The sequence below is a fragment of the Vombatus ursinus genome, unplaced genomic scaffold (genome assembly GCF_900497805.2).
Source record: "Vombatus ursinus unplaced genomic scaffold, bare-nosed wombat genome assembly UNPS02014774.1, whole genome shotgun sequence".
Taxonomy (NCBI): domain Eukaryota; kingdom Metazoa; phylum Chordata; class Mammalia; order Diprotodontia; family Vombatidae; genus Vombatus; species Vombatus ursinus.
In genome coordinates this window covers 17,625,489-17,652,122 of record NW_020954552.1, presented here as the reverse complement: position 1 = coordinate 17,652,122, position 26,634 = coordinate 17,625,489, and the positions used below count along the sequence as shown (strand labels likewise).

At 37.7% G+C, this 26,634-nt stretch overlaps 2 protein-coding genes across 4 annotated transcripts in view; both read left to right on the top strand.

Annotated features, from left to right (window-relative positions):
• ZFYVE16 (zinc finger FYVE-type containing 16) overlaps positions 1-7,289 on the top strand; it is a 63,829-nt gene extending 56,540 nt beyond the window's left edge. For all 3 annotated transcript variants that reach the window (XM_027864237.1, XM_027864235.1, XM_027864236.1), the window contains exons 16-18: positions 2,441-2,546; positions 4,066-4,233; positions 5,500-7,289. In XM_027864237.1, the coding sequence (XP_027720038.1) occupies positions 2,441-2,546; positions 4,066-4,233; positions 5,500-5,658 (433 nt within the window). In that variant the 3' untranslated portion in view covers positions 5,659-7,289. The remainder of the gene's footprint in view (positions 1-2,440; positions 2,547-4,065; positions 4,234-5,499) is intronic.
• Positions 7,290-12,539: 5,250 nt separating this feature from the next.
• FAM151B (family with sequence similarity 151 member B) overlaps positions 12,540-26,634 on the top strand; it is a 54,274-nt gene continuing 40,179 nt past the window's right edge. Inside the window, exons 1-3 of the mRNA XM_027864251.1 lie at positions 12,540-12,787; positions 15,949-16,074; positions 22,290-22,455. Coding sequence (XP_027720052.1) covers positions 12,643-12,787; positions 15,949-16,074; positions 22,290-22,455 — 437 coding nt within the window. The 5' untranslated portion in view covers positions 12,540-12,642. The remainder of the gene's footprint in view (positions 12,788-15,948; positions 16,075-22,289; positions 22,456-26,634) is intronic.

Here is a 26,634-nt window from a genome sequence, read left to right as displayed (position 1 = left end):
GTATTAGTCAATTCTACTATAACTTGACATGTTCATTCCCCAAAACACCATGCTATGCAAAATCAAACAATAAGAACCTTATGGGAAAAATGCAGTTAGAGGTACAGTGCTCAAAACCTTCATTAGTGATACATACAAATAGAAACCTAAATAAAAACTGTAGTGATAGCATAGCTTTATACAAGTTGAATGGTTAAGAAATACATAAATACTAAAATAAGGAGTGACAAAGTCTATGGCCTTTTAGGCAGCTGATGGGCCCGGGCCCTGGTTCCAACAGCCAGGGCTGGCAAATTCTTAAGAAATTTGGGCAGGCTGCAACTCCAGGCATGGGACCATGGTGGAAGGGGTGGTGTCGACCTCCTTTCCTGCGATAGCTCCTACTACATTAGAAGATACACAATAAATATGGTATTTTACCTTGAAAAAGACATTAAATTTGCTTGTGTAAGTGGTCATCAGAAGAGTTGCAGCTTGTGAGTCATTCAGAAGTGGTGCTGCATTCTCAATGTTTGCCATTCTTTCAGAGAAAATTAAGCATAAGCAGACTTGTCATTCAACTTATGCTGAACTTGTTCTCTAAAATATCTGTTAAAATGGAACAAATTTGTGTTTTCAAAATAGACATTATAGCAGAACTGACTATACTTGAATTCCAAACCTGTACTACCTTTTGCAGTTTTGGCTGCTTTGTAATTTGCCTGTCAAAGGTCCTAAGTTTATTATTTCTCACTATAAAAGTATTATATTTTCTCATCTCATTAAAGAATCAAGCTTTTTATGATAGAGAATTTCAGGACCAGCAATTTGGGGATGCAGGCTAGTTTCCCTTGATTGCTGGGATATAAAGTTCCATTCTCTTTTTTTGTTTTGTAGTCATGTTGAGTGGTCATACAGAATTTGAATGGTTGCTTTTGAATAGATTTCATTGCTTCATAGATTTAGAGCCTAGAGGGACCTTCCCATGTCACTTAATTCAGCCTCCTTATTTTACAGCTTATTTTACTCTCTATATCTAGAGAGATTTAAATGAGGTCATCAAAGTTGTAAATGGCAGAGCTAGAATTTGAACTCTAAACCTAGTATCTTTATGACTTGTCTTGGCAATACTACTGCTAATTGCTATTTTCCAAGTCTTTTAAGTCAGACTTTGAAAAGTCTTTTACTTTCTTTTCACCTGCTTTCTGGAATAGTGGAACAGCTTTTATAAATTGCTTTCTCTTGACCATCTGCACAATTTCTTTCTGACACTGAAACTTTGTCACTTGGTGACTGCATTTCTGGATGAGTTGAACTTAAAAGTTTCTTTCTGAGGGGCAGCTAGATGGCGCGGTGGATAGAGCACCGGCCCTGGACTCAGGAGGACCTAAGTTCAAATTCGGCCTCAGACACATGACACTTACTGGCTGTGTGACCCTGGGCAAGTCATTTAACCCTGACTGCCTCACCAAAAAGCAAAAAAAAAAAGTTTCTTTCTGCCTGAATTTTGTTTGTACTATGTCCTCTGTTTCCAGTACTTCTGGACCACTTTGTTCCATTGTTTCTTGGAAGATGGTATTCGTATTTTAAAAAAAATTTTTTGGGGGGAGATGAATAATTCTTAGATTGCCTTCAACTGACTTTTCAGTTGTTTTGCTGAGCTTCTTCCTCTGGTTTTGCTGCTTTGCTTTGTAGAGATATGAAGTCATCTAGTTTTTTCTTTTTTTGCTTTTCCTGTTTTTGTTCTTCCATTACTGTGTTTTTTCCATGCTGTTTGAACCATTCTACTCCTCAGAATATACTGAAGTGGAAAGTACTGGACCCGAAGTTAGGGAAACTTGTTCAAATCAAGCTTCCCCAACTTACTACAAGCGTGACCCTGGGAAAAATCACTTAGGTTCTGTTTCCTCATCGGTAAAACAGGGATAATAATAACACTTACCTTCCAGGTTTTGAAGATCAAGTGAGATAATATTTGTAATGCACTTTGTAAATCTTAAAGCACTATGTAAATGTTACTATTATTGGTATGCTGCATCAGTGACATTTCCCATCATCTTTTCTATATTGCCATTTCTCATGTTCTTTTCTCTTTTACCCCATAGTATTTGTTCACTGCATTAAGGCTTTTATGCTGAATTGTTTCTTTTGTCTTTATTTCATTATAATTTTTGCTGTTTTTTATTTCATTTTTTTTAAACTTTATTTTGAGGTTAATGTAAGGGAATTTGGCTTAGTCCTTGACTATTCACTACATCTTAAGTACTGATAGTTTAAAAGATTAGTCTCATGACTTAAGGGCTTAGACGGATATGGCACTATATTTTGCCTTTCATTTTGCTTTGGAGATAACCTTTTGCTCCTTATCAATAGCTTGTATTCTAGTTCTTTTCTGTATTTTTAAAAAGTTATTTAATCAAAGAAATTCTTGAAGTAACATTTACTTTGTTTTATTCTATAGTGTTATTAGTGCAATAGATGGAAAATCATTGGAAGGAATTCCAAGTGAAAAAATACAACAGGAAGCAGATTTTGAAACAGACGAGAAACTTGTAAAATGTACTGAGGTAATAGATTGAGATTACTCTTTTCTATATTTTGTTGATTTTATATACATACATACATATATACATATATATTTTCCTTTACATTTTAAGATTTTGCTGCTGCTTTTACTCTCCCAAATATGGTATTATACCAGATTCCTCATACTGAAAGCAATGCCTAGAGGATTGAGGGTTCGCTGTCATTTAAAGAAAAATTTCCATATTTCCATCATACTGTGCAAATTTTGGTAATTTTAGGGGTATTAGTTGAATTATTGCTTTCTCGAGTATTTTACTGAAAATTATGTGGATAGTGAATGGGAGTTATTCCACCACTTTCCAAAGATGTAAGTAATCATTTTCCTTTGAGGTCTAGCTTATTTTTTACAACATTGTCTTTCATTTAGTGCAGCATACACTTAAATTATTTTTTATCGGTAATAATGGACTGTGCTGATCCATCCATACTCTGACCTGTTTCCCTTAAAACAAATAAATTGATAAAGACCAGAATCTCTGATAATTGAGATTCAAAGTGTATTGTGTGGGTATAGAACATTTTGAATTTCTGTGTTATTTCTACATTTATATATAAGTTCTTATAGAGAGACTTTGGTCACATTAACATAATTTTTAAAAATGTTTCTTTTCTTTTTACTTCACCTACATTTCCCGTTATGTCTCCCCACTCTTCCTACCTCCCAAAGAACCATATCTTATTTTTTAAAAAGAGAAGGAAAAAAATAGTTCATCAAAATTAGCCACTCAAATCTGACAGTATTTGCAGTGTTCCTCACCTGTAGTTCCCTACTTCTGCAAAGAAGGAGTGGGGTGGTGTTTTCATATCTCTTCTTTGGATATAAGGTTAGTTATTATAATTTTGTAGCAGTATTGACTGTGGTTATCCTCTCCATTTACTTTGTTGAAGTCATTGTGCATATCGTTTTTTTGGTTTTGCTTATTTCATATATTTTTCCATATTTGCCTATGTCATCTTTACCATTTCTTACAGTGTTAATACTCCATTATTTTCATGTACCATAATTTGTTTAGCTGTTCTTCAGTGGATGGATCTCTATTTTGTTACCACTTATTTGCTACTATAAAAAAAAGATCAGCATCATTTAAAAATTTTCTTTTCTTTGGTGGCAGTCAGGGTTAAGTGACTTGCCCAGGGTCAAAAAGCTAGTAAGTGTTTGAGCATCAGATTTGAACTTAGGTCCTCCTGACTCCAGGGCTGGTGCTTTATTCATTGTGCTCTCTAGTTGCCCCGATCAGCTTCATCTTTAAAGCTAAGTGAATCAGGATTTCTTAGTTTTAAAGCTTTGGGCTGGTGCAGTTAAGCCATTCCAATATTGAGTCATCATTAGTTTTAATTTCCTGCTGAGTGAGGTGTATAATGTTAATGTTAAAACTTGTTAATAAAAATGAAGTGTTAGTAATATATCTCAAATTGCATTAATTATTTTTGAGGTTGTTGATCTTGTCCATATAACCAGAAATACAAATCATGACTTATTTTCTAATTACTGTATTTTAGGTATTCTATTTTCTAAAGGACCAGGACTTTACGATGTCAGGAAGTCGTTACCAGTTTGCTAAAGAGATAGCAATGGCTGGCAGTGCTGCACTTTGTTCACATCTGAAAACTCTAAAAAGTAATGGGATGAATAAGATAGGACTCCGAGTTTCCATTGATACAGATATGGTAATGTACAATTCATTTTTTCTTTTTAAAATAAATGTATTATGGCAGGATCTAAAAGTTTACTTGCCTATATCTCACTTAAAAGGAAGTCAGTTTAGCATGTAATTTTTCTTTACTTATTTATATTAATTTCCTATTTGAGGTTAGAGTTTCTTATCTCATACTTATTTATGACTTTGTCCTTCTAATTCCCTGTACTTAGCATATTGATATTATGCATGTGATATTCAATATATACTATGGCTTGTATCATTTGATTTAGTTCCCTCCTCTCCGAGGCCTTCCTTGGTAACTTAAGTATAGTTTTTCTAACATTAATTTCCATTGGTTAATATGTGGCTCTATTATAAATATAATACTCTTCAGCTAGTGTTTGGGTAGATACTCTGTCTCCTCAATTTGATTATAGTTCCTTTAAGGGCAGAAACTATTTTTCTTTCTTTTATATTTTCCCATAGCACTTTAATATAGTAAATGCTTTAAAAAAGATTACTCATTACATAAAGGTTAAAATGAGAGAGAGAGCTTTATTATAAGTTGCTTTTTTTCTAAGCAAGATATAGTAGGAATGCTTGAACTTATATTTTCACCATCATGGTGCTTTTGCTTAAAGAACCTACTTGATAAAAATAGTTGCTTGTTTTAAAGTTGTATTTCTTCCCTTGGAAAAATGTATAAAATGATTTTTGCTAAGAACCTCAATTGAAAATGAAAACCAAACAGTATTATTTAGAACATTTAAATAATATTGCATAATTTAAGACTCAGTTTGTTTCTTATTTAAGAGATATTTTAAAGTCTTGTGATATAATCAAAATTTTTCTTCTTGAGCCTTCAAGGTATATCTCTCCACTGTCCTATTATGGCAGTTATTAGCATTTATCTGTAGTCACTTGGCATTTAGTATGGTATGAGGTAGTGGCAGATACTTCATTTTTATGGCTTGAAGAAGGCCTTCCCTTCCTGTTTGTGTTTCAGGATGTTAAATACAGTATATTTAATCCTGAGTAAAGGAGCAAAAGAACCAACTATTCCTTAACTTTGTAAAAGCTCTCTAGTGGTTCAATAAATCTTAGAATACTTAAATATAAAAAAAAGTGGTAGGAATACACTGTGGAATAAAATATCTGCTGCTATCATGTCAGTATATTTAAACTCAGTAATATTTAGGAATACTTGCTGTTAATTTTCATAACCTCTTAAGCTAAGCAGCAATGTTTTTCTTTTGCCCATGACTCACTTGGAGTTTTTACATTTTTCTTTCAGGTTGAATTTCAGGCAGGATCTGGAGGCCAGCTTCTTCCTCAACATTACTTAAATGATCTTGATAGTGCCCTAATCCCAGTGATTCATGGTGGGACCTCCAACTCTGTTTTACCATTGGAGATAGAATTAATGTTTTTCCTTATAGAAAATCTATTTTAGCAAAAATAAGTGTGCTACTATGGATTATAAACTGATTTGTTAGAATTAATTTCAGCACCAAAGCTGTAATGATATAGACACTAAAATAGATATGTTTGATATTAAATGTTTGAGCTTAGCATTTATGACATTACATTTTTTAAAACCCTAGTACAGTATAGATTACCCAAAAGTTTCAGGTTTCCACTATTTCTGAAACTTCACTTATTACAGGTACTAAAAAAAAAAAAAGGCAAAGTCTTCCTTTGCCTATGGGAAATCTGCAACATTTACTGTGCTGGTTTTAATGCTAAGCCAAAGTACCTGCATTTAACTATACCTCTTTATGTCCACAACAGTTTTAATGAAGATTCTTAATAAATTGTCATCTAAATCAGGAACATCCCTTTTGCATATATGCAAATAAAGATGTCCCCATTTACGAATCTGTATTTCAGTGGCATAGAACTGTTTCCATACCCCAGTGAGTGTATAAGTACAATAAGATCGCTGATTTGTATGATGAGCACCAGCTATCTCTGTACTTAAACTCTTGAGTATTTCGCTAAAGATATGGATTTTGCCTTTTTTCTTCTCCAGATTTAGTATTTGGACTTTTTCCTGATTAAATATATATAAATCAAATGATTGTAGGTGCTTTAGGAACTTGTGCTTCTATATTTAAGTGTATTGTTTTTATAGAGAGAAAACGACTCAAGTATGTGTTTTATAACTGTATCTTTAATAATTTATAAATGGGTGATATTTTTATACAACAATGATTTTTCCTCCCTCTACATTCCCTTACAGTATACCAGTATATTTACAGCTTCCTTGAGTGATTGACGATAGGCCAGACATGACCCTTGAAGTAGTCGTTATGTAGCAATAAATGAAGCATAAAGCAAGGTTTCTTTTCCTTTCTCATTAATCTTTGAAATCTATTTGGCAGCCCTGTTTACTTTCAGGGAAAACTATTAATGAACTACTTTAGCATATTTGAAATTCTTTGTATAGTACTTATTTTTGATAATGGGGTATTAACAGAAGTTAAACTCTATTTATGTATTTGCATTACAAACAAAATTTGTGCCTGAATACAAAGGTTCGGTGAACCCCCATCAGGTTTGACAATTAACTGTTACATAGCTTCCCTCTTTGCTACAAATAGAACAAAAAATAGTAGTAAAGAAGCAAAGGGTGCATTTCAATTAGTGCTATCAACAGGTTATAGGAACCTAATCATTATTTAGATGCCTTTTTGATTCTCATGTGGAATATTTATATGTTTTTGTATCAAAAACACTCCTTATGTATAGCTCAAGAAACACCACACTAATTAACCCTGTTTTAAGAAAAAAATATATAACCTAACAACTTGAATACACACAGGTCAGAGTTATAACTCAGGATCCAAAGTCTCAGGATAGAAGAGACTGGGGATATCAGTGAACAAAAGCATCCAGTTTCTGTTGAACCACACCTCTAATAATTAGCCTAAGGTAGCAGTGGTACAGAATGACCACTCTTCTGAAGTAGCTAATTTAGCAGGTGTAAACATTGTCAAATTTGCAGATATTTAGTGAAATGGCAATGTAATAACTTGTGAAGTATACTGTAATTGTATAAGATAAAAGCAATTTGTTATTAAATTGGATTTGTTTCTTTTTTTACTTCATATTATAATTAGACATCAAAAGGACTGTGTGTTGTAAAGAATAATTAGAATATACTTCCCAGCAAGTTGACACATTCATATTGCTAGTTTGCATTTCAGACCATATTTGAAGTATCTTTTGTATGTGTTCATACATTTATTTTTCTGAATAATTTTCTGGTAATGCTCTTCAGAGTGTTACTTGTAATTCTTCAAGATTGAGTTTATATTTTCAAGTGAAGAGGACAGCCTATTTTGTCTAAACATCTTCATAATTGTTTCTTGCCTCCTGCTATTTTTTTTTTTCCTGAATGAAATTTTTCCTAGTTAAGTGACTTGCCCAGAGTCTCACAGCTAGTAAGTGTCAAGTGTTTGGTCCGAGGCCTGATTTGAACTCAGGTCCTCCTGACTTCAGGGCCGGTGCTCTATCCACTGTGCCACCTAGCTGCCCCTTTACCTCCCTACTATTACAGAAGTAGTTTTGGGTCTCTGAATTTTGAGGTGAGAGCTACACAACAGTAGGCAAAACCCACTTCTCACATGGTTTACATTTCCTGGGCACACTGGCTAATAGATTGAAAGCAGCTGATAAGTGCACAAAGGAAAAGCCCAGAAGAAGACCAGAACTGTGTGTATGTGAAAATCAAGAAATGATTGAACTTTTTTTTTTTTGTTTTCTTAAAGAAAGCAGTTTCTTTAGGCGAACAGGCTGGAAATTCTATACCATAAATTAAATTTGAAAGCTGAATTAATAAAAAGTTCATCAATATACAGTTTTAACAAAATGTACATTTTTAATTATAACAGAATCCTTTAAAATTAAAATTTGGTAACTGAATTAATACTAAATTACTAAACTAAATTTAATAATTGTGGTAGTAACTTATGGAAATTGTCATTTTAACTGCCTGAATAGTAATGCAGAATTGTGTTGCAGAGTAGGTAAATAAATGAATTTCCAGCAGTTAAAATTTGAGTTGAAGAAATGTTTTTCCCACTCCCTAAGTGTTTCGGTAATTAGAATTAATAAAATATATTAAGCTAGTTCCAATGTTATTTTTTTAAAAGCCATATCTACAACTTTCTCCTTTTATACCAGTCACTGTTGATGAAAAAAAAGTTGCCAAATTAGTTTTATTCTGTCAGATTTGTATTTTGTACTTAGCCTAATACCAGTGTTTAATTTTTCCCTTTTTAGCCTTTGCTTTGGGCTTTGACTTCTACTATTTAATATTTATTTTTAATAATGTGCTTTGCATTCACCTTTCTATGGTTAGTAGTGTTTTCATGCATACTTCACAGATGAGATCTTTGCTTTTGATAAAGTAGGGTATTATAAAAAACATCTGCTGGTTCAGTGAAAAGTAAAGGTGTTACTGTGACCATCAACAAATGTCTTAAGATTTTCATTTCATTTTGGCCCTTGTATTATTACCATGTGACCTTGGGCAAGTTCTTTCTTTGAGATTTAGGCTTTCATTTTGCAAGATAGGGAAGCCCTCTGGGCCCAACTGGGTTATAGGGAATCAACTGAGGTATAACACCTATGGAGATGATTTGAAAACTTAATAGCTCACAAACAAAAGGTACTGTTAGCATTTTCTTATGGGAGTTTAGATGTGACCATTGAGGGCCTGAGTCTTTTTGGAAGACTTCAGGGAATAGGTGAAAGTAGAATTAAGAAAGACCTAGTGAACAAAAAACTAGAAACAACCTAAGTGTCCAAACATTTAAAAAAAAGTAGTTGTGAGCCTGGGTCACAGGGAGGAAAGTGGTGTTCTTAACAGTAATAGAGAAGTTTGGAAGAGGGGAGGGTTTTGGGGAAAAGGTATGAGTTTAGTTTTGGACATGTTGAGTTTAACTTGTCTACAGGACAATTTAAGATGTCCATTCAGCAACTGGAGATTCAGTAGTTGAAGTCAGCAGACAGGTTAGGATTGGAGAATTAAATCTGAGAATCATCTGTCTAGAGATGACAATTGAAACTATGGGAGCTGATGAGAGCACTCAGTATACATGATTTGAAATTGAGGGTATTTAGTTTTCCTGGCTAAAATGGAGATCTCAGTGTAAAGATCAAATGTGAAAATATGGCAAAGAAACTTTTCAGTATGCAGTTGTATTTTAATACTATAAAAAGTGTAACTTAAATGTGGTTGGTCTTTACACCTCTATACCTTCCATCTTCATGAGTTGTGATGGTTAAAAAACATATCAGCTGATGGCTAACTTGGCCATGAGTCTCAGTGAACGTATGCTGTGCCTCCAAAGACAGATGACAGTGAAAGGAATGCCAGATGAGTTGTACATGAAGACTGTCCAGCTTGTAAAACCTGATACAATGGTGTGTGCTGGCATAACCTTGTAATCTGGGATTATGGCATAAAGCAACATAGTAACTGATCAGGGGCAAGTTATATAACTTTTCAGCTTCACTTTTCCCTCTGTAGGATAGAAATAATTCACTTCAAAAAACATTAAGCTCTGATTATGTACAAAAACATTGTGCTAGGTGGTGGGTGTGTAGAGAAGGAAAAACTTATAACATGTAAACAAGTAAATAAAAGGTCATCTGATAAAGGAGAGAGTTCTAACATTTTGGAGGAGGTGTGTGGGCTTGAGCTTTGAAGGAAGTTAAACATTCAGAGACAAAGGTGTGGGGGTAGCATGTAGGTTTCCTGTTAAAGGAAACTTGAAAAGCAAAAACCTGGCCAGAGAGTTGGATGATACCAGAACAAAATACTGTGTACAATGTCAGGGAAGTTTTCTGTATTGGATTTTTTTTTCTTTAATGGATTCATTTATCATAAGGGAAAGAGTTCAATCTGAGGGCTTCAGTGAGAAATGCTTATGATGTAAAGACAAAAAAAGAGCTAAAGTTTAGAAAAGTAAAGTCAAGAGAGCAATACGGAGGAACAATACCTGTAGTAATATAACAACATTGCAAAATAAGTCATGAGGATGAATTCAACAAGCAATTTAATAAACTACTATATATCAGGCTCTGTCCTACATAGTACTAAAGCAAAATGAAAAAGCAGCCTCTGCCCTCAAAGAGTTTCCATTCAGTTGGAGATGGGGAGGGAGAACATGTACACATTTAATTCACTATAATATTTACACATAGTATTTGGGGAGGGAAAGAAGGGCATAGGTCTAACATGAAGAGCAATTTAATAACATAATAAGGGTTTTAGAGGGTGCAATGGAAGGGTAAGAAAAAGTGAGATAATTTATGAAGAAATGAGAAATGGATTAGGGTTAACATGAATGGATATAAGGGAAGAGGGAGTGGTGGTCAGAAAAAAGGGCTTTGGTCTACCCAGTCCGTAATTTAGAACATGGGCACTAAGTGGAGCCACAGGGTAGTGGAGTGGAGCCTTCTGTCATGGCAAAAGCAATGTTAATTTGGATATCAATTCTGGAAAAAAGTGGGGAAGTGAGGGAACTATACATGGCTTTATGGTTAAATCAAGGGGTCAGTGGAGTCTGGGGTCAGGCTGGTTATAAAGAAGTGAAGTAGACTTGAAGGACTCACTTTCAACCTGCTGAGCTCTGCAACAAGCTGAGTCCAATGTGGATAAAATGACATGATGTTTGTAAAATGTTTGGGGAAACTTAAAAGTATTGTCAGTGAACATAGCTAGGTACCATATGAACATTAGCTAATACTATTAGAATGGGAATATAAGGCAGTGTCATTTAGACACAGGTTCTTGCTTATAATCAGCATCTAGTCCAATCATTTGCAAGTGTTCAGTGTTTAATAAGTTCAAATAATTGGGTGGCCCTGTAGTTTCAGTGGAAGCACTGCATCAGACAGAAGCAATCTTAACATATCTGAAACTAAACTCACGATCTTTCTACCCAAATCCCTTTCAAATTTTCCCCTTTCTGTTGAGAACACTACAACGCCCATCATCCAGGCTCACATCATTCTCAAAGTCCCCCTTTGATCCCATATGTAGCCAATCTATTGTCAAGACCTGTGGATTCTGCCTTCCTAACATCTCCTGTACATGCTCCCTTCTCTCTTGACACTGCCACCACCCTGGTGCAGGACCTTACCACTTCACATCTGGTTCAGTCGTTTTTCAGTGGTGTCCTGGTCGTGACCCCATTTAGGGTTTTCTTGGTAGAGATACTGGAGTGGCTCGCTATTTCCTTCTCTAGCTCATTTAACAGATGAAGAAACTGAGGCAAAGAGTTAACTGACTTGCTCAGGGTCTCACAACTAGTGTCTGAGGCCAGATTTGAACTCAGGAAGAGGAGTCTTCCTGACTCCAGGCCCAGTGCTCTGTATGCACTATGCCACCCAGCTGCCCACATCTAGACTAGTGTTACAATCAGCTGGTTGGTTTCTTTGCTTCATCTCTTCCCACCCCAGCTGCCAAAATTATCTTATTTATTTTTTTTCGTGAGGACAATTGGGGTTAAGTGACTTGCCTGGAGCCACAATGCTAGTGTTGTATGTCTAAGGCCACATTTGAACTAAGGTCCTTCTAACTCCAGGGCCAGTGCTCTATCCACTGCGCCACCTAACTGCCCTTCCAAAATTATCTTCTTAAAGCACAAGTCTGACCACACCACCACCCTCCTGAATAAAAACTCCAGTGGCTCCCTATGACTTAAAGGATCAAATGTAAAATTCTGTTTAGTTTTTAAAGTCACTCATAACCTGGCTCCTTCCTATCTTTCCAGTCGCCTTATCCTTTATTCCCCCATCCACATACTACACTTTCCAGGGACACTGGCCTCCTGGCTATTCTTCGAACATACTTTCAGGCATTTTCACTGGCTGTCCCCCACGTCTGGGATGCTTCCCTTTTCTCCACCTCCTGGCTTCCTTCAAGCCCCACCTTCTACGAGAAGCCTTTCCCCTCCACCCCCTCCCTTTCCCTTCCTGTACATCTTGTCTATACATAGTCTTCTGCATGTCCTCTCTCATCAGAATGGAAGCTCCTTGAGGGCAGGCACTACGTTTTTGTCTCTTTGTATCCTCAGAGCTTAGCACACAGCAGGTGCTTAATAAATGCTTGGTGACAACTTTAATGAGGACGACAAATAAAGTTTGTGCGATTGTGGTCGTGGACTTGGTACTGGCACTTAGAGCGCGGCCAGGGGCAGCCAACTTAACCCCAATAAGTTTTAACTTTCTCACCTACAAAATAGACAAGTTAATATTTTGCACTACCTACCTCGTAGGGTTGTGAGGAAACAGCCTTGTTTTTATCTTATCCTGTCCTGAATTTTCCTACCTGGCGGTCACTTTCCTTTCACCCCCTAGGAGCAAACACAAACACCCAGACCCGCTTCCGGTTTCGGTTACGGAAGCGTTCTCGGAGCCAATGCAGGCAGGACACGTGACAAAACAATCCCGGCAGGCCTCGTTTTCATGGGTTGAGAACTCCGGTTCCGCCCCCCTGTGTCATTCTGCGCCTGCGCGAGCGGAGTCGGCCTTCGTCTCCATGGCAATGACTGTTGGGGGTCCGGGTAAGGTTGTTTACTGTAGGCTTCCCTCAGTCCCTTCCTGGGACTCTGGAATTGGAGCTTCTCAGGGGCTGAGGCCATCTGGTCCTACTGCGGTCCTCTCACGCCTTGCGGAGCTAAGGACGTGCCTTGAAAAGGCCCATCAGCCCCCCCCTCCCCCTGGGCATCGAAGACCTGGTTATAGCTCCAGGAAAGCTCGCGAGATTCTCCGCCTCCGACCTTGACCATTGCGTTACATTGGTCTAGAGAGAGAGTGTGTGGGGGAGGGGGACGGAACTTTACGTCCCTGAGTCAGTGATGGCGCGAGTGGGACGAGAGCTGAAGGATGTCGGGAAAAGCCTGCCCTGGGCGGTGTGGGGTGCTGGGGGCAGAGCCGGGGCGGAGTCAGGCCTGGGGTGGGCAGAAGGTTTCGTGAGGCGTAACCCCCTTCTCCCTGCCTCAGCTTTTGCGTCTGCAAAATGAGGAGGTGGGACTAGATACTCCCCAGAGCCTCTTCCTCTCAGATCAGTCAGTCAAGATGCATTAACTTCCTTCTCTTTTCTGCCTCGTGCTAAGCGCTGGTGACGCTGACACAATGAATGAATTAGTTTGTACTCTCTAAGACCTTCTATTGTAAGGGAGGGTTTAAGTCCACATACAAACATACATACATACACACACACACATATATATGTATATATACACACCATACATTTATATATGTATATACACCATACATTTATGGTTAAATACATATATGTTTAATTATATGTATAACTATATAGCTAAATACAGATATCTTTAAGTATATCTTATTTTGGGGCAGCTAGGTGGCTTAGTGGATAGAGCACCTAGCCAGGAGTCAGGATGGTCTGAGTTAAAATCCATCCTCAGACACTTATTTACTGTGTGATGAATATTAAAAGAATAAATGAAAAGTAGCTTACAGAGAGAATAAATATCATGTAGTTTATGGAGGGAGGACACTTAACAGTTTAAGGGGTGAAGATCAGGAAAGGCTAATTTATATAGATGTAGATGTGAAGCTGAGGAAGGAGAAGGCCTTTGAAACGAGGAAAGGGGGATTAAAAAAAGTTTTTACTGCTGATCACTGTAAGAAGTAAACAGTAGTTTTAAAAGACAAAAAAGGGAAAAGTTATCTACCTCAAATTTCTTCTGAACTCCAGGCCAGCATCTTCAGCTTAGTCTTGGACATCTCTACCAGCATGCCTTATCCAGTGCCTGAAAGGACTAAACATATTCCAAATGGAACTGATTATTCTCTCCCTACACCCTTGCCCATCTAAACTCTACTCATTCTGTTGAGAATACCACCATCCTATCAGTTAGGAAGGTATATCTTAGGGCAGCTAGGTGGCACAGTGTGATAGAGCACTCACTGGCCCTGGAATCAGGAAGATTCAGCTTCATGAGTTCAAATCTGGCATCAGACACTTCCTAGATGTGTGACCCTGGGCAAGTCACTTACCTCTCTGCTTCAGTTTCCTCATCTGTAAAATGAGCTGGAGAAGGAAATGGCAAACTACTCCAGTATGTATACCAAGAAACCCCAAATGGGGATGTGGAGAGTCAGACATGACAGAAGACGATTGAACCATGAACAGTATCATAGAGATAGAGTTGGTAGAGGTGTTAAGATATAGTTTAGAGGAATTTTACAGATGAGGACAGTGAGATTTCAGAGAAGTGACTTGCAGAGCTTAGCACTCCCACTCCAAATCCACCACACTCTCCCCTCGGGATTGTCTCTATTTAACTATTAACCAAGATACGAGATTAAGTGAGGAGTTATCTTTGACTCATCCCTTCCTCCAACCTATCCTTAGTCAATCCAATAATATGCTTTCATTTATTGATTCTACACCAGGAGTTAATTCTATTTGTATCCCTCTCTTCTTTCATACTGCTACCTCTAATTTAGTCCCTCATTACTTGGATGATACCTATGATAACTTCCTAATTGATTCTTCTACCTCCAAACCCTTCCCTATTCTAATTTGTTCTTTACATAGCTGTCAAAATAATATTTCCAAGGTGTAAAGCTTACAAAAAGCCCGGGCTTTGTTGTAAGAGGACCACCATGCAAACTCCAGCTTTGCAACCTGTTTTCTGTATGAACTTGGGGAGGTTACTAAACCATTCTTGGCCTCAGTTTCTTCTATAAAATAGTTTCTCTAGATTAAGATCTTTAAGATCTCTCCAAACTCTAATATGATCTTATTACTTTCCCCTGTTCAAAAATGATTCATCACCCAAAGTTTTAAAAACACATGTTTAAAAAAAATGTTTTCACATGCAACTGGGGAATAAGAAATACAGGAAATGGAGTACAGAAATCCATCCTGCCCTACAGGAAAATTGAACGGGAAGGGGATAAGAGAAGGGGGGGAGAGATAGAAGGGAAGGAAGACTAGGGGCAGGGGTATTCAGAATGCATGCCATCTTGGGGTGGGGGGAGGAGCGAGATGGGGTGAAAATTTGGAACTCAAAATCTTGTGGAAGTAAATGTTGAAAACAAAAAAATCAAAAATGATTCATCCTCAGATATCATTAGCCACTTCTGGAGTAGTCGTTTCTCAGAACTTTGTACAAAGTGATGACTAGTTCTTCCCCACCAGAGTCTTAGTATCACATCCTTTCAACATATTCTCTTTTCTTTACTGCTTTTACATTGTCCCATGTATTATGTATATTTCCTTGAAAACTCTTCTATGTTCCTATTGATAATTTTTGAATATCATTTTTATTTTGAATATCATTTCCAACCTGGTAATTTTCTATCCTTTATTTTCTTTCTTTTTACTTGTTTGGTCTTTCCTCCACTTAATTGACCTTTATTTTCTTCAACATATCCTTTTCTTTAAGACCAAAAAGCAAGGGGAATTATGGTTAGGAAAAATAGCTTACATTGTTAGCCTGTTATGGTTTACAGAGGCCATCCCCTCAGATCCAGCCTTGTAAGGTGAATGGTGTAGGTGGTGTTATCCCCATTTTACATATGAGGAATTTGAGGGTCAGAGAAGTTAAGTGACCATCACCCAGAGTCATCCAGCCAGTCATTAAGTGCCAGAACTGGAACCAAACGCTCCTCTGATTATGAATTCTCTGCTTAGTCTTATATCACTTGTCTTCAACTAACTTTAATTTGAATATTTTTATTTCAGGATTTGGGAGTGAGAACATATTTGAATATTTCCTTAAAAATAAACAGATTAAATCAGAAGATGGAGCTGAAATCATCTGGTATCATGCAGCTAACCATAAGTCACAAATGAAAGAGGCACTAAAAAGTAAGTGAATATTTGAGTGTTAGACACATTAGAGTCTAACAACTTACTGAATTTCTCTATGGTTTTTAGGTTATTGGATGGTCCAAGAAACAGTGGCATAAGATGACATACATACTAGGAAACAAACAAATTTCAGAAAGGACTCCCTGAATTGCATTTTTTGTAAAATAAAAATCTATCACAGAAGGATCTTCTCCATTCTGATGGCTATAATAGAAAGTGATATCTCCCTCTTTTAAGCTCCAATAGCACTTTGTAGTACTCATGACATTTACCTTGTACTATCTTGTTTTGTTGCCATTTCGTTTCTTCTAATCTCCTATTAGATTGTAATTTTTATGTGTTCAGGCACTGCCTTTATACTTCTTACAGTACCCATCCCTATATCTTTGCATATGATAGTTGCTTAAAAAAAACCCCATTTGTTGAATTAATCAATGAGTCCTTTAAACATCCACCATAACTAATAAAGGGGTTCCTTGGACAATATTTATTCCTTTGCAAGAATTAAAATGTGCTTATCTAGCTATGACTGCACTTTCATATTAAGCCATAGGGTAACTAATGGTCCTTATTCCTTTCTTCTTCATTTCCCTGCCCTCTGTTATGTACAGTATACATTTAATATTTCATACTTTATGCATAATGCTAATTTATTGGTGATAAAATCATAAATACTTGTTCTCAGGCTGATTCGGTTATAAGATAATACTCCTTCAAAGAATTATTCAATCACTCTTAATGATCATAACTGGTCAGGTAGTTGCACCTACAAAACAGTTTGAAATCAGTCAAAGGTCTGTAATATTTTAGTATTCCATCATGTTAAGACTATTTTAAAATTAATGCAAATTCATACAATAGTTCAACTCTTCTTATTAAAATTTCTTTTCCCCTCTATATTATTTTAATTGCCTCAGATTACATAGCTTTTAAAATATGGGATATGAACTTTGACTATGTGAAAAACATTCAGTTAAATTTTCTGTTGCACCGAAATAATAGATTATAGGGCTATAAAGTCATTAGAAGGTCTTGTGTGTTCTTTCTGTTTCCAAGTAAGAGTACCTGATCTGTTATAATAATTCAAATTTCTTGAAACTTTTCAGAAGCTTCCCTTTGTAATGTCTTTTAGTGTTATATAACTTCCCAAGAATTAGAAGGTAACTATGCCAGGTAACTGATTGAACCTTACTGTTTCTTTGAACTTCCATTTTGTCAACTTTCAGAGTAATGCAGTATCTAAATGAGAAACATTTGGATGAAAAGCAAATATTCAGTAAAACACCTGGATGCTTTCTTCTTCTAGATGTTCTCTCTTCTCTGGTTTTCATGACACTGTTTGCTATTGGTTCTTTTATCTCACTGACCACTCCTTATCAGTCTTGTTTGCTGGATCTTTGTCCAGGTTGAACCCCCAAACTATGGGTGTCCCCCAAGTCTCTGTCCTTGGTCTTTCACTTTTTTCTCTCTATATTATCTCTTTTGGTGATCTCATTAGCTGCTGTAGGTTCAGGTATCATCTTGGTAGAAGTGATTCCCAGGTTTATATCTTTATATATGTAGCCCTACTCTCTCTGCTGAACTACATTATCAACTGCTTCTTGGACAGTGCCACGGGCATCTCAAACTCAACATGTCCAAAATGAACTCATTATCTTCCTCCTCCCCCCAAAGTAGCCCTCTTCCCATTTTCTTATTAGTCTAGAGCACCATCATTCTTCCAGCCACCCAGGCACCCAACCTTGGTGTCATCCTAAACTTCTCTCTACTACTCTCTCCATATATCCAATCTGTTGCCAAGTCTTTTCTACCTTCACAGCTTATTCTGTGTACATCCTCTTCTCTCTACTCACATGGCTGCTATTCTTGTGCAGAACCCTTATCACCTCTCTCCCAGACTATTAATCAGTCTCCTTGCCTCAAGTCTCTCCCCACTCCAGGCTGTCTACCCACTCAGCTGTCAGAATGATTTTTCTAAAGCACAGGTCTGACCATGGCACCTCATTACTCAGTAAACTCCACTGGCTCCCTGTCACTTCCAGAATCAAATTCTCTTTTTGACATTTAAAGCCCTTCACATCCTGACCCCTTCCTACCTTTCCAGTGTTCTTATACCTTATTCCCTTCTGTGCCCTCTTCTGATCCAGCTTGTCCTACGTGTTCCTCACACGTGATTATCCATCTCATGACTCTGATTCCCCATGTCCTGGAATGTCCTTCCTTCTCACTTCCCTCTCCTAGCTGCCCTAGTTTCCTTCAGGACTAAGCTCAACTTTTGTCTCCTGCAGGAAGATTTTCTTTGTCTCCTCCACTAGTTGGTTGGTTGTTGCCCTTCATTCTCGAAGAGGATCAAAATGACATCACTGTTTTAGAGTCAAGTCACAGTGTGTCTGACTGTGGCTGAACAGACCAATACAAGCTTGGGATGCTCCACCACCGGTTAGGCAAAATATGACATTTGGAGTGGAAATGTCTCTAAATTTGCACTCTCTGCAGTTGAGTTTGAATGCTTGGCAGTTTAGCTCAAGAAAGGACCTGTGTCCTGTACCTTATCTTGCCCGGTGGTCTTCAGAATCTTCTTAAGACAATTCAAGTGGAAGTGATTCAGTTTCTTGTCATGGGACTGGTATATTGTCCAGGTTTCCCAGTCATCCAACAATGAGGTTAGCACAATGGCTCTATAGACCTTGAGTTTGGTAGTTAGTCTAATGCCTCTTCTCTCCCACACTTTCCTGTGGAGTCTCCCAGACCCTGAGCTAACTCTGGTGTGTCAGCCTCATCATCTGTATGTACATCTCTAGAAAGTATACTGCCAAGGTAAGGGAACTTATCCACAGTATTCAAAACTTTTCTATTTGCTGTAACCGATGGTTACAAGGACACTTTCAAAGTCTCTGAAGAACTTTGTAATTGATTGTGTGACATAGGAAACGCTGGCTTAGGACCATCCAGTATGGAGTGCCCTCATCAGAGAACGTGCTGTGTTCTGTGAGTAAAGCAGAACTGAGGTAGCTGAAAAGAAACACAAGATAAACAAATTTAGAGAATCCACCTTAAATGTTCACATGGATTATTTATGCCTGACTTGTGGTAGAACATTCTGAGCTTGAATTAGTCTGGTCAGCCACAGTTGGACACACTGTAACTTTAACATAGTAATGTCATTTTGGTCTCTTTGAGAACAAAGCACAACAACCAACCAACAATCTCCATGCTTAGTACAGACCTGACACGTAGTAAGCACTTAATAAATACTTTTTGACTGACTGCAGGAAAACTGTGGCTTAAGTGCTGAATTATTCTTGCTTCACAAAAATCAATACAGAGAATTATTTAGGAACTCTGAGGCCTAAATTCTGTTTTAATCCTTATGTATGCCTGTAATGTCCTCCCTTTTCTTCTTTACCTTATTTATCTCTCTCCATATATAAATTATACTATCTTCTCCATAAAATCTTTATTGATCTATTCTGTCAATAAGCCCTTTTCCTCCTTGGATCTCACATAACTTACCTACTCTCTGGACTTCAGCACCATGCATCAGCTTCATTCTCACCCTGGAAACTCCTTTAGTGTCTGGGGCCTCCTCACATTGGAACATTTATCCATCTACCTCTATGCCCTTCTCATAGTGGAACATCCTTCTTCTTTCCTCCTCCTTATTAGCATTTATATAGTGCTTTAAGATTTGCAAAGTGCTTTATATAGGTTAGTTTATCCCTCTACCACATCAGCTCCTTTCTATTGATGAGTTCCTCCTGGGTCTTACATTTTGGGGAAAGGCCCAGGCCGGCTAACCTTCATTCCCCTCAGAGTTGATCTTTTGATTTTCTGGACTTTACTTCCCACCCCCCCCCCCCCCCCACCTCACAGGTAACTTAATACGCCCCCTTTTGTGTGTTGTCTTCCCTTATTCAAATGTAAGCCCCTTGAAGCAGAGATGGGGTTTGTTTGTTTTATTGCTTGTATTTGGTTTGTATCTCTAGCATTTAGCACAGTGCCTGGCACATAGAAGGTACTTAATAAATGCTTATTGCTTTGCCTTACCTGATGCTGTGTTTTGGTTATGTATTCATTGTTTATTCCTGTAGTAGACTGGAAGATCTGTGAAGGCAGAGACCTTGTCTTAGCTAAACTTTTTGTGTCTTTCATCACATAACATAGTTCTTTGCATAAAATAGGTGCTTAATATATTTTAGTTTATTTGAATTGAATAGAAATTTAAAGTTGAAAGTGACCTTAAAGATCATTAAAAGCCATTGATTTGTTGATTAATTCATACATATACATAGGGTTAGTTGAAGGTAAACTTGTAGGTAGGTAAAGTTTCTTTTAGTATCTCTTATCTTCCATTTCTTCATTCAATTTTCCATTTCTAGGTAATCAGCTCTACCTCACTGAAACTGCCTCCTGCCCATACTGCCTTCTCTTTCTACCATCAAAACATTTTGGGGGCAGCTAGGTGGTGCAGTGGATAGAGCTCTGGCCTTGGAGTCAAGAGTATCTGAGTACAAATCCAACCTCAGACACTTGACACTCACTAGCTGTGTGACCCTGGGCAGGTTACTTAACCCCATTGCCTAGCCAAAACAAACCAAAAAAGCCCAAACATTTTTAAGGAAAAGTTTCCATGAATTTGTCCTTAATTAGTTATAAATGACTGAAAATGCTTCATGTTTTGTGTATCCTAAGGATAATTTAATTAAGGTAAAATATAGAGGACAAGTTTGAATCCCAGTGGGCCTTCTCAGTTTAGGTGACTTTCTACCCCATTCAGTCATAACTAGCCAGCACTGTGTGTACATTTGGAAAATCTGATTCAGTTTGTCTTATACAGAATGCCTTATTCTGTGGTTGTTGAGCTGACGGTGCTAGACAGAGGAAATGCAAGAGTGTGAGGTAGAACCTCTTCTGTCAGAGCAGTGTGGTTCCCAAGAGGATGGTAACACATATGGCTTTCCAAGTTGATGGGGTTTCGGCCCAAATCGAGATCCTTACCCTTTGCCGCAAAGGGAATCTGGCTTTACAGTCCCCAGCTCCTTCTTTCCCTTTGAAAGCTTTAGCCTTACCTTTTGATCTTATTCAGATGCACCTTTGCCCCTAGCCCTAAAAAGAACCTGGCTCCTGTTTGTCTATGGGTCCCAGAAAACCCTTAACCTTTTAGGTTCCTTATCGACTCTCTTTATCTCCCTTTGAAAGCAAACTTCTACCTTCCAGTTCCCTGCATTATCTATTCCCATTGTCTATTCAATCTCTCAGACGTTGCAAATGGAATTCTCACCTAGACCCTTTTCCCAACCACACCCCCCCCCTTTCTCTGGCCACCCAAAGTTACTTTAATGTATAAAAGATCCACCTTGGACCCCATTCAGATGCTGAGAATCTCTCAAGCCTAGAGGCTGAGCTTTCTCATGCCCACTTGTCCTTACGGGCGTCACCTGGCCTATGTGATTTATCTCTAATAAACTTTTTCTCTGGCTGGAAGAAGATTTGAGTTGAATTCTTTCAGGCAGGGCCGGGCACTGCGATCTTGGGGTCCATTTGAGCACTCCAAAACCTCTAGACCTCTTCACAGGTGTGGTGTTTGTTTCAATTTGCTTTGAAAAAACCTCATATATTATGATGTTCTATAATCTGCTTGAGGTCTTATGTACAGAGTACACTCAAAAGTTCTGCAACAATGATTTTGTCGGAGTCAGTAACTGATGTCTTCCTGTCAGCAACACTTTTTGAGCCCTTCTCTATTCTCTTCTCTGTTCTTATGTTAGGAATCATGGAAGGGGAAAAGATAGGGACGGGAATAAGCATTTATATGGCTTCTGTTATGTGCCAGGCTCCATACTGAGTGCTTTAGGAATATTACCTCATTTCATCCTCACAGCAACTCTGGGAAATAGGTGTTATTATTATTCTCATTTTGCAGTTGAGGAAACTGAGGCAAACAGAGGTTAAATGACTTGCCCAGGGTCACACAACTAGGAAGTATCTGAGGCTGAATTTGAACTCAGGGCTTCCTCACTTGAGATCTATCCAACATGCCACCTAACTGCCAAGGTAATCAGCGGTTGTGGGTTTGTTACAGACACCATTAGGAAATACAAAATAAGCAAATTTATATACCAGAAAAAAAGTTTTGAATATAGAATCCTTTGAGATCCCTAAACTTATTTAGCTTTCACTTTTTTAATGTTTCTCTGTGTCTGTTTAAATAGGTGGTGCTCACATGATAGAGGCAGATATCCTCCTTTCCTGTGATGAATCAGAACATGGACAGCCAATAATGGCTCATCCTCCTGAAATAAACAGTGATAACACTCTCCAGGAGTGGCTAAGTGAAGTTTTAAAAACCAATAAAGGCATCAAACTTGATTTTAAAAGGTACGTTGGAAAATGCCACAAACATCTTATATTCCTATTTGAGCAGGAATTCACTTTGAATTGAATTGAATTTTTTTCATTTAACAAAAATCTCTTTTCTCTCCCTTCAACCTCCCTTCCCATCCCCACCCCCCACTGCCATTGGGAAAACAAAAACAAAGAAAAACTTTTTATAATCAAACAAAACAAATTCTAGCATAGGCCATGTCCAAAAAAATATGTCTCTTTTAGGAGGGTGGTACCATCCTTCATCATCAGTCCTCTGGAATCACAGTTGATCGGAGTTCTCAGGGCTTCCAGAGTTGTTTGTCTTTAAAATGTTGTGGTATTATTCTTCTAGTTCTGCTCACTTCACTCTGTATGAGTCAAAAGTCTTCCCAGATTTCTCTGAAACCATCCTTTTCATCATTTCTTATAGCATAATAGCATTCTTCCATTATATTTATTACTACAATTTATTCAGCTAATCCCCAATTGATAGTCACCCTTCAGTTTCCAATTCTTTGCCACCCCCAAAGAGAACTGTAATAGATATTTCTGTACCTATGGATATTTTTTCTCTTTCTTTGATCTCTTTGGGGCTTCAACTTAGAAGTGGTATTGCTAGGTCCAAGGGTATGTACAGTTTAATAATTTTGGGGGCATAGTTACAAATAACTTTCCAGAATGGCTAGACCAATTCACAGTTTTAATATGCCTGTTTTCTCACAGCCCCTCAAACATTTGTAATTTCCTTTTTTATTAACTCTACCAACATGACGGGTGAGAGATAGAACTTTAGAGTTGCTCTAATTTTTATTTCTTTCTTTCTTAGTACTTTTGAACATTTCTTCCCCTTCCCCCACCCCCCATTAAGATTTTGGAAAGAAATCAGTTTGATAGTTGTCTTCTTTCCTAACTGTGGGAAAACCTTAGGTGTTGTTTTTTGTTTTTTTTTAGTTGACCAGCAAGTAGTCTATATAAGACCAATTGAGAATAGATTCTTGAATATGTGCACAGGTTTGACTGAGTGGTCAAGGTAGATAGCCAATCCATATTACAGGACTAAAAAAGAATCTTACAACTAATAAGGGAAAAAAGTGGCATCTAATATCAAAAGATTACATTTCTGTTTTATTTAACCTGAAAATAGAAGAGTGACATTCTGAAGTCAGAATAGATGTTGATGACAAAGTGATTCATGAATGGGCATAGTCCCTTGATGAAACCCCATTTAGTAGCTTAGACTGATTGTTTATGGGTCTTTGCGACACAAATGAAATTCTTTACTTCTAGAATGAAATTTCCCTGGTGGCAAATGGAGCAATAAATGAATGCATGCTGCTATTTGTTGTAAAGAGGATCAATATATTTAACAACAATGCAACTAATTGATTACCACTACTTCAAAAGGAGCTTCAGTGAATGTCCTTCTGCATTAATAGTATATTATTCATATGGATATGACAACTGTTAACTTCTCAATGAGTTATCTGCCTTTGACCTTTTTTTTGGTGGTGCTCTGTTAGAGTCATGGCTCCATAATGATTATGCTATGTGTCATTGGAGAAGTGATCAGAGAAAGTAAGAGCAGAGTCATTTTCATCCTATTGCTCCTGTTCTTTGTAGTTTTTGTGATACTCTGACAGGTACAAAAATTAATTACGTTCCTGTAAGATTTAGTGTAGTCTTTGCTTAGAGTAAGCCTGTACAACCTGCGGCCCGTGGGCACTCTAATGGATTTCAGGTGGCCCGTGAAAAATGTAGAGGATTTCTGAAATCAACAGGTTGTGTAGGCCTGGCTTAGAGAGTTGTAATTGGGGCATAGGGATGGGATGCTGCAGTTGAACAAAAGATTTTCTGATCTGTTGAAACTGCTAGAAAATGATGTGACTTTCCTTTATGATAAAAATACTAATATTCTTACTTCTGGAATAAGTATCATTGACGGGGTTATGTGCCCACCATTCAGTTTGAAAACCCTTAGATTTTTAGATTCCTCTTACCTCCCTTCCAAAGTCTCAGCCTGGACTTTTTGATCTTATTCAGATGTGCCTTCCTCCCTGGCCCTAAAAAGAACCTGGCTCCTGTTTGTCCTTAGAAACTGCCATTATTTCACTTTGAAACTCTCTTTATCTCCCTTTGAAAGCAAACTTCTACCTTCCAGTTCCCTGCATTATCTATTCTCATTGTCTGTTCAACCTCTCAGACCTTCCAAATGGAATTCTCAACCACCTCCCCCTTTCAACTGGCCTTTCATTGTGGCTACACCCAATCTCCCTTCCATTGTTTCACCTTACTATGGCCCCTGGCCATTTCCCACCCTTAATCCTGGCTAGGCACCAAGAGGTCCAGGACCCAGGATTTCTGTTTACCCCAGCAGTTCTGTTCACCCCAGCTTACTAGCCACTCCCATCCAGATCTCCTTAGACCCCTCTTCCAGTCACTCCAAACTACTTGGCCACTCCTCGATCCCTCCCACAGTCTTTCTGTACTTAAGATTCACCTTTACCCCCATTCAGATACTGAGCTGTTCTCACTCCTAGAGGCTGAGACTCTCATGCCTGCTCGTCCTCAGGGGCTTCACATGGACTATCCACTCTAACCCCTATTCTGACTCTGAGCTTTCCTTACGCCCAAAAGGCTGAGACTGTCTCATGCCCGCCCCATCCTTACAGGCGTCACCTGACTACCCTAGCCTCCATTCTGAGGCTGAGAACCTCTCACGCCCAGAGGCTGAGACTGTCATGCCTGCTTGTCCTCACGGGTGTCACCTGGACTATATGTGATTTATCTTTAATAAATTTTTTCTCTGGCTGGAAGAAGATTTCAGTTGAATTCATTCAGGCAGACTTGGTGCCACTAGGCACCCCAAAACTTCTACACCTCTTCATCATGACCCTGAATATTTACATTGGGAGTATATAGATATACTGTAGTAGAAAGAGCACCTAATTTGAAGTCAGAAGATCTGAGTTAAAGTTCAAGCACTGTTACTTACTAGCCATTTGATTAGGGTAAGTAATTTAACCTCTCCAGGCCTAAGTTTTCACATCTGTAAAATTTGGCTAAATATTGTCTTCCTCACAGGGTTGTTGTGAGGAAAGTATTTTGTAAATGTGAGTGGTTGCATGATTTTTTATTCTTTCCACATTTTACAATTGATTTTTTGTGATTCTACCCCATGTTTAGCTTTTTAATAATTTTTTAAGTTATGAAGTATCAATGAATATGTTGCTTGATTTAGAATATTTTCATAAATCTTATAGAGTTTATTTCTTCGTTCTTTACATCATGTTGGGTGATTTGTATTGCTCTAATAAGCATGATAAGCAAGGCAAGATGGCCAGGTTTCTTATTTAATAATATTTTTAGTTACCTCTAGGCACAGAGGTTCTCTCCAAAGAGAACCCGAGTATTATCCTTCTATGAAGCAGCATCTTCATCATGTATTTGGGTTTTTATTTGTAGGGAAAATGTCTTTGGACATGCACAGTTCATTAGTTATTAGGCCAAGATTTTATATTAAATGTGCAATAAGTTAAATGAATATAAATAATAAAAAAACTGGGTAATTTTGACCCAGAGATCTCGTTATTAGCACTATATCCCAAGAAGATACTGATAATCACAAGAAAGTCCCATCCATACAAAAAATGTTCGTAGCCGCATTATTTGTGATGACAAAAATCTGGAAACAAAATTGGTGGCCAGTGATTGAGGAATTGCTGAGCACGTTGTGGAATATAAGTCTGTTGAGATACTGTTGCCAGAGAAACATGGAGAGACTTGTGATACAGTCAAAATACAGTAACTGAGGTACAAAGTTCTGAGCATAATTAATTTATAAATAAATCGTGAATTTACCAAGCAATATGATTTCAGTTTCCTCAGCAAAAGTAAAGACCCCAAATGAGGGGGACAGCTCTTTTTTATAATTTTGGTGCATATAGAACAAAGAAAAAGACTTTGTAGGTGAGGAACTAGTTATGATTAGTTAAAAGAGCTTGACATCGTAAATGGTGAAATAGTGATTGGTTTTAGAGCTGAGGCGTAGGGGAACCAGACAGTTAGTTGGAAACTGGGAATGAGGGGCTAGGAACAACCCCATCCTTCCTGCTTGTGACAAAGAAGTGTTCATTGTTTGAGTCCACCTGCAAGGTCAGAGATAGTGAACCAACTTCTTTGGACAGCAAACCA